Source organism: Mastomys coucha, unplaced genomic scaffold, assembly GCF_008632895.1.
Source record: "Mastomys coucha isolate ucsf_1 unplaced genomic scaffold, UCSF_Mcou_1 pScaffold22, whole genome shotgun sequence".
Taxonomy (NCBI): domain Eukaryota; kingdom Metazoa; phylum Chordata; class Mammalia; order Rodentia; family Muridae; genus Mastomys; species Mastomys coucha.
The window spans coordinates 141557296-141565675 of NW_022196905.1; the positions used below are offsets into that span (position 1 = coordinate 141557296).

The 8380-nt window shown below is 53.1% G+C and overlaps 1 protein-coding gene across 1 annotated transcript; it reads left to right on the forward strand.

The window, feature by feature from the left end:
• The first annotated feature begins 5347 nt into the window (after window positions 1-5347).
• On the forward strand, window positions 5348-7592 carry Gsx1 (GS homeobox 1). The gene is made up of 2 exons (XM_031342391.1): window positions 5348-5944; window positions 6405-7592. Exons 1-2 carry the CDS (start codon window positions 5536-5538, stop codon window positions 6779-6781), a joined length of 786 nt encoding a protein of 261 aa, XP_031198251.1. The 5' UTR covers window positions 5348-5535; the 3' UTR covers window positions 6782-7592.
• Window positions 7593-8380: the final 788 nt, after the last annotated feature.

The following is an 8380-nucleotide window of genomic DNA, read 5'->3' on the forward strand; positions in this document are numbered from 1 at the left end:
ACTCTTTAAACTACGTCCTGCTGACTAGGGACATCAAGTTCCTTGGGCAAGTCTAATCTTTGTAGTCAGGATATCCAATTTCTTCTTCTCATCTCTTTGCTCATGATCACTTGACAAACCACAAAAGCAGCAAGCAAGAGTAGCAGGGGGAGCAGTGGCCCCCACATTTATCCACTCTCCAGAGTCCCAAGTGTAAACTCAATGAAGCTGGCAAAGGCCACTCCCCTCCTACAGCACAAGACACTCACAGGTAATGACTGTGACAAACCACAGCAGCCCCAAGCCCTCACCTGGGATTAAAACAAAAACAGTCACATAACATACCTGGGTTTTTAAAGAAACCAAAATTCTCACTTTTCACACAATTCAGCACACATGCACATATATTTAAAACAAAAAACTTAGCCAGGAATAGTGGTGAACCCTCCAATCCCAATTTTTGAGAGGCAGAGGAAGAGGCAGGTGGATCTCTGCAAATTCAAGGCCAGCTTGGTCTACAGAACTAGTTCCAGGTCAATCAGGGCTACACAGAAAAATTCTGTCTTTAAAACCGAGAGAGAGAGAGAGAGAGAGAGAGAGAGAGAGAGAGAGAGAGAGAGAGAGAGGAAGGAAGAAAGGAAGGAAGAAAGGAAGGAAGGAAGAAAGGAAGGAAGAAAGAAAGATAGAAAGAAACAAAGAGGGCTGGCGAGATGGCTCAGTTGGTAAGAGCACTGATTGTTCTTCAGAAGTCCTGAGTTCAAATCCTGACTCACAACCACCCACAATGAGATCTGACACCCTTTTCTGGTGAGGCAGAAGACAGCTAGTGTATTTATTTATAACAATAAATAAATCTTTGGGCCGGAGCGAGCGGACAGACAGGAGCTAGCAGAGGTCCTAAAATTCAACCCCCAACAACCACATGAAGGCTCACAACCATCTGTACAGCTACAGTGTACTCATATACATAAAATAAATAAATAAATCTTTGAAAAAAATTTTTTTTCAAGACAGGGTTTCTCTGTGTAGCCCTGGCTGTCCTGGAACTCACTCTGTAGACCAGGCTGGCCTTGAACTCATTGAAAAAAAATTTTTTTAATTGACTTCATGGTTTACATTTTTAAAAAAGAAAGAAAGAGTGAGAGAGAGAAACAGAGACAAAGGGAAAGAAAGAAAGAAAATGGGAAGGAAGGAAGGAAGGAAGGGACGGAGGGAGGGAGGGAGGAAGGAAGGAAGGAAGGAAGGAAGGAAGGAAGGAAGGAAGATCAATCTTGGGAGTCAAGTATGACAGTGCATGCTTTTGATCCCATCACTCAGGAGTCAGAGACAAGGGGATTGTTATGAGTTTCAGCCAGTGTGGTCTACAGAGCCAGTTCCAGTACAGGAGGGGCTACATAGAGAATGTTTGTCTCAAAATGAAGAAGGAGGAGGAGGGAGAGGAGGAGGAGGAGAAGGAAGAGGAGGAGAAGAAAGAGGAGGAAGAAGAGGAGGAGGAGAAAGAGGAGAAGAATTAAATAAATAAATCTTGGATGTGCAGAAACCCAAGGGTGTCGGCAGGCATTCGTCTCCATGACTGGGCCTCACCTCATGTTCCTGTGCACATCCATATGTGATCGTCATGGTCCACACCCTCCTTGGGTATCTCCTCTACTGGTTGCAGTCAGCATTCCCTGACACCCCTGGCCTCTGTCTCTGCTCCTTGGGACAGCTGGCAAGCCCCAGGGCCAGCTGTCTAGACACCTGCTGCTAAGGAGACAGATTCTTTCCTTACAACAGAAATTCTCTGGTACCTACCTCAGCCAAAAAAAAAAAAAAAGGGGGGGGGGCAAAGCTGTGCTGCTGTTTCCTAGGCATGGACTGTGTGTATCTCTTCCCTTTTCAGTTCACCCTCTTCTCTGATATAAACAGGAAAGATCTCAGACATGAAGCCTTTCTCCCTAAGAACTGCCTTGAACGGAAGCCATTTTGTCTCTATGAGAACCTCGGAGGCTGGGGATAGGTGGGGCACTCTTATTTGTCTGATATTCAGTTAATAAACGCATTGAGGTCTTATGAAGGCCCAGATACTGGGGATGAGGGAGGACCGGAAGATTCTGAGACCCTTGACTTCCTGGGTCTCACCACATCTGCCAGTCCTGTCAGGCTCCTCAGGGTCCAGGTAGAATTAGGCAAGGCAGGCCGGCACCCCAGAAAATCCAAGGAAGTCCTGCTTCCCGGGTGAGTTCTTTCTCATTGATTTATTCACTCAACAAAGAAGCCTACTATGAGTTAGAGACTTTTTGCAGCAAATACAGCGACCCTCATTCCTCTAGAGCACGGATTTCAAGAATGGTGAGGGAGCTAGAAAAAAGGCACAGCCAACTTAGAAGTTGCTTCCGAGGCTAGTAGTTCGGTAGAGAGGGCAGGGAGAAGAATGGTGTTTTAAATATGGCTTCTCTGAGAAGGCAAATGATCTTTGAGGGATGGAGATGGGAAAAAAATCCACATTTGCGCCCCCCACCCCCTTCTGCAAATATCTCACAAGGGAGGCCGCGGTGTGCACGGGGAGAAAAGGCTGGGATCTCAGAGATGATTCCAGTTTGAGCTGTACCTGATGGACACTTGAAAACCGGCTGGGGGCAGGGAAGCGGGCGCTGAGGCCGAGGGGCTCTGGGGGGCCTGTCGCAGGGCTGTCAGGCTAATCCGGCTGCCTGCTCCCATCCTGCCCCTCCCTAGGGGGCGTTTGTTCCGCGGAGAACAGTTCAGCCGAAGGGAGCTCTGCCTGGAGCTTTGAGCAGAAAAGCAGCTCCGCTGCGGGGGAGACCACAAGAGGAACTGGGGAACCAGAGGCAGAGGGCAGGAAGGCAGGGCCATCGTGCGCCCCCAGGGCGCGGACCTAGTTGCCCCTGCTGCTCTACGAAGCACAACTTTCTATCCAGTGATTGCCGGGCGGCAGCGGTGACCTTAGGAGCACCGAGCAGGGAGTCCATTACCCATCGCAGAGTTTGGACATGGCAGGTCGCGAGCGCCTTCTCTCCAAGCTGGGTGAAAACACTCGGGACAGGACAGTCCCAGCGCCGGGGCTCCCCCGCTCCGAGTTACACAACCAACCGTTTCACCATTTCGGCGCAAACCCCGGTCCACTGTGGGGCCGCACATTAAAAAGTGTTATTCGCTTTGAAGGTTTTGTCTAATGGTTCTAAACTGAAAGAAAATGTTTTCCTATTACTTAATTCAATCATAGCGAAGAGACTTGGTAAAAAGCCCACGGATTTTGTCCCAAAGTGTGACAGAGTTCTCTTTGTGTTTGCTTATCCTCCGCTGTCACACACTTTAATTCGCCTCTCTTTATCTGGCATTCAAAACTTTCTTCAATGACATTCAATAAGGTCTAGGGGCTGGAGGGAGAGGGGGAAACTGGTTATCCTCCCCCCCACCCCCCATATTCTTTCCCAGTAGCTTTGGCCTTGCTTGTATTCAAGGGCTCTTAACCCTTTCCTCGCTTGGGGCGCTGGGCAGCTCCCAGGAGGGCCCTTGCATTGGCACCACGGCTGACTTGCCAGCTCTGGGGCGCAGCGGCCTCCCCCTTCTACCCTCGGGCAGCGTCCACACCCGTTCCGCCCTAACCGGCCTCAGCCCAGCGGGGAGCCCCTCTCCAGTCTCAGCTCTCCCGCCACCCAGCCCAGCCCAAATTTCCCAGAGAGCAATTAGAACGGGAATTAGGCTGCATTGATGCGTACCGGCTGGTTTACGGGAGCTTTGGGGCCGAGACGATAGCTTGGGGGCACCGCATGCCAAGCACCAGGGGACCACTGAGCCCTCACTCTTGCTAGATGGCGAGATGGCACGCCCTCCACGCAGGTTAGTTCCCCCTATTGCGACTCCCCCATTGTCGAGGCAGTTGCTCTCACACACACCCTCTCCCATAACAAATCATCTTTGATTTTCTTAACCAGTTGTTTGTGGCGGTTCGGATGTCCTGAACAGTACAAGCCCATGCAGACGCCTCGGGTTTGGGCGGCCTTGCACTGATTCATGGCCCCCCTTCACCCTCTCCACCCCCTCCGGAAAGCTCCCCCTTCCTGGTCTCACAATCCCGTTCACGGTTCAGAGCAGGTGACTGGCGATTTGTAAAATCAAAAGTAGTAAATTCGAAATCTTTTATGCTAATTTCCCATTGTATGTTAAACGTACAGGGACAGAGACAGCTCTGAATCCGGGGATGCTTTTTTAAAAATTGAAGCTATGTACACAGAGCGGGGCATTTGAAGTTGTTTAACCATTGTGTGACCAGGAAAAAAAAGAGTGCCGCTACGGGAGGAAGCAAAGAGCAACAGAAACTGGGAAAGACAGAAGAGCGCTCTTCCTTTCTCTCCAGCCGTGAGAAGGCAACGCTTTCGAGTGCGCCGGCGTTGTCTACTGGAGTGTGCGCGAGTGGAGAGAGTGCGCGCAACGTCCGTGAGAGTCTAGACTATCTACACTCACCATGTTTGGTGGGGTGGGAGAGCTTCGCGTACTCATGAACTCGACTTTCACTCCCCTTGCTCTGTATCTGTCCATGTTTTCAAAGACTACCCACCCGAGTACACGGCCCTGTTGTTGAAGGAAAGGGCTAGTTGGCCAGGGCCCACCGAACAAAGACGAGGAGTCATAGGCAACACCAAAATTGGGACCCTTTGATTTTCAAAGAGAACATGGACAGAGAGATGAGGTTAGTCTCGAATGAGGACTAGTGAGCCTTTCTCTCATCCTCTGAGGCTCATCTCCTACTCAGAAACCCTGTTTTTCTGTCTCCAAATAGTCCGGGAGAAGGGACTCTACAGGTGGGAATGGTGACCGCCCCGTTAGGATGCTCACAGGATGCAGAGCTGAGCTCGGAGAACTAAGCGAAAGCAATATCTGGGTGGGACGGGGGTTGGGGAGAGCTGGCAAGGAAGAAGTAACGGAAAGAAAGGGACCAGGATCAAGTGGGCCGAGGAGATGGGTGTGCGCCCACGGGCATCTTTGCAAGCGAGGCAGCACGGGTGCGGAAATCAATAAGATAAATGGGCCGATCGCCAGCGCAAAGCCAAAGGAGACTAAGAAATAAAGAGAAAGAAAAGAATATTAAATCGCGGGAGAATGAGAAAATAAACCCGAAAAGGAAAGAGGAGGGGGGCGAGTGCGCCTGTTACGGCGTGGGTGGGGTTGACAAGAATAGAGTACATTATGCAGTTCATTTAGTTAACAAGTGAAATAATGAGGAAGCGTGCAGAGTGAATGCCAAGAGAAAGGGCACAAAAACCCTATTGAGAGGCCCCGGCCGCTCCTGGCGTAGCCCATCACATGGCAATAGTCCTATTTAAGCGGCGCCGCCGGCGTCTTTCAGCACCACTAGCGCTGGCCAGCACCTCGCGCGCTCCCGGCGGCGCCCGCAGCAGCAGCCTACGAGATTCCAGCCCGGGCTTGAGCCGCGCGTGGAGCCTCCCGGGCCCGGGAAGCTGCGGGTGGCCGCGGCCGGGGGAAGCCAGGAGAGGATCCGCAGTTCTCTCGGGCGCCAGGGTCGGGCTGGCGGCAGGTGGATCGCGCACCAGAGTCATGCCGCGCTCCTTCCTGGTAGACTCCCTTGTGCTGCGGGAAGCCAGCGACAAGAAGGCTCCGGAGGGCAGCCCGCCACCGCTCTTCCCCTACGCGGTTCCCCCGCCTCACGCGCTCCACGGCCTCTCGCCGGGCGCCTGCCACGCGCGCAAGGCCGGCTTGCTGTGCGTGTGTCCCCTCTGCGTCACCGCTTCGCAGCTGCACGGGCCCCCCGGGCCGCCGGCGCTGCCGCTACTCAAGGCGTCCTTCCCTCCCTTCGGATCGCAGTACTGCCACGCACCCCTGGGCCGCCAGCACTCCGTGTCCCCTGGAGTCGCCCACGGTCCGGCCGCGGCCGCAGCAGCTGCGGCGCTCTACCAGACCTCCTACCCGCTGCCGGATCCCAGACAATTTCACTGCATCTCCGTGGGTAAGCGGGGTCCCCGCGCGAACTTGGGCGGGGCTGGTGGTAGCGGTGAGGATACTCGAGGGGCGCTCACAGTGCTAGACTTGGGACCCGACGTAGGAACCGGGGAAAAGGCGGAAGATCCTGGGTCTGGAGCGAAGGGGGAGGGGTTGAGGTCAGCTTGGGGAGTTTCATAAAGGGATGTTAGGGACAACCGATTCCGAGGAGAATTGGAGTGTCTGTGACTTGGCAAAGAGGCACCCGCCTGTGGAGTGACGAATGGAAGGGGTGTGAGTCTGAGTTCAAGGTTGAAGCTAGCCTAATGAGGCTCAGCGGGAAATTAGGCCCTAGGCTCCAAGGTTTGATGATGATTCTCTCCCTCTCTTCTCTCTCTTTGCTCTTCTCTCTTCTCTCTCCCTCTCTCTCCCCTTTTCTCTCTCTCTCTCTCTTTCTCTCCCCACCCCCTCCCCGCGTCGCCCTCCAGACAGCAGCTCGAACCAGTTGCCCAGCAGCAAGAGGATGCGGACGGCATTCACCAGCACACAGCTCCTGGAGCTGGAGCGAGAGTTCGCCTCCAACATGTACCTCTCCCGCCTGCGGCGCATTGAGATCGCAACCTATCTGAATCTGTCCGAGAAGCAGGTGAAGATCTGGTTTCAGAACCGCCGAGTGAAGCACAAGAAAGAAGGCAAGGGCAGTAACCATCGCGGCGGAGCTGGGGCCGGAGCCGGCGGGGGCGCACCGCAAGGCTGCAAGTGCTCTTCACTCTCCTCAGCCAAATGCTCAGAGGACGACGACGAATTGCCCATGTCTCCATCTTCCTCCGGGAAAGATGACAGAGATCTCACAGTCACTCCGTAGGTGCGCCTTTTAGAGGACCGTTGGTTCCCTAACCCCCACCCCGGTCCTTCCCGCACTTCCAAGACTGGTTCCCAGGCACCTGCTGGCCAATCGACGGATTTCGTAGGGCTTTGCGGTGGTGCGCAGCTCGAGGTAGAGCTGAGACCTTAGCAGAGACTTGAAGACAATGCCCCTGTCCCTTGGGCTTCAGGGTGTTTAGGAGGACTCCAAGCGATGGATGCTGGGTCCTCCTCCCAGGACACAGCCTTTTCTCCCAGGCATGCAGGCCCGAGCGCAGCGCCTTGCTGACTGCCGGTGCCTCCTCGCCCGCCATCTCTGGGCTGGTTCAGATTTCTTCGTCCCCACTACCCTCTCCTCCTCGGTCAAACTGGGCTTTTCACTCCGCGAGTGGCTGTTTGCTTTCCTTTTAACATTTTTTTCTTGTCCCCAACTCCCCCCCCCCACACACACACACTGTGGTCGTTTCTGCAACACGTTTATGAACTTAACTTTTCCTCCCCGTCCTCAGGAAGCCTCTTCCTCGGGTCCGTTTGTCCCTTAAACACACAGGTCTTGCTATTTGAAGAACTTCCCCTAGCAGAAAGGACTGTCTCAAATGGTATTGTATTGGGGGAAATGACTCTGCTTCCAACCCGCTCTATAAAGCCCCTTCAAATGAAGTCGCTGTAAACAACCTCTCCCCATCGTTCAGGTCCCGACCTCCTCTGGGGACTGACTGACTGTGTCATTGTATGGTCTCTGTAATGCCAGAAGATATTTATTTATTTATTTATGTACAAAATTTTAAATAAACTTTTTTTTTTCTTAGAAATTCCCCTGCCTCCTGGGTCCCCAGGCTTAGGCTGTAGGCCAGGCAGGCACAGGCTTGGACTGGCACTCTCTGCTTGGGCGTTACAAAGGTCCAGCCTCAGCTCCTCGTCTTACAGCTAGCCACACCCGTAGCTCGCTTGGAGCTCCGGGATTCTGCTCCAGTTCCTGGTCCTTCCCAGTATTCCTGTGCAGGGTGCGCAGGCTGCTACCTCTAGTCTCCAACAAAAGATGCGATGTCTCCCTGGTATCCAAGGGTAAAAACCAGAGATCTAACCTTCTCAGGGTTTGCATTGCTCTAGCCTTTAGGAAGGGCTGCCCTGGTTTTGCTTTCAGGCATAAGGTCCCTGCAGTGGCACAGGATTCCAGGTGATTGCGACCTTCCTTGGGGGTCTGTGAGGGCTTTTTAGGCGTCTGTGTTAAATGAGATGCGTGGAGTTCCGCCGAGACGGTGAGCGCACAAACGCTTTTACACCCAATGGCAGGTTTTACTGCAGTTCGGGGATTCAAAGCTGGGCAAACAGCGGATCCAGGTGCTCTCCATCTCTCTATTTCTTATCGGATACCTAAGAACTCTTCTCTTTGTTCCAGAAGCCCACCACCCTTTCTCTAACACAATTTGAGGAACCACGAACGGACCCGCTGTATCTAGGCAAAGAATCTCTTAAACGGAAAAGATGTGTAGCTAGGATTGCTCGGCGTTCGTGGTGTTCGCTTGTGTTGTCTTGTCATTGAAATCAGGCTCAGTGCGAGACAGTCTCTCTCTAGTTCTCCTCTAGAACAGCGTGCCCC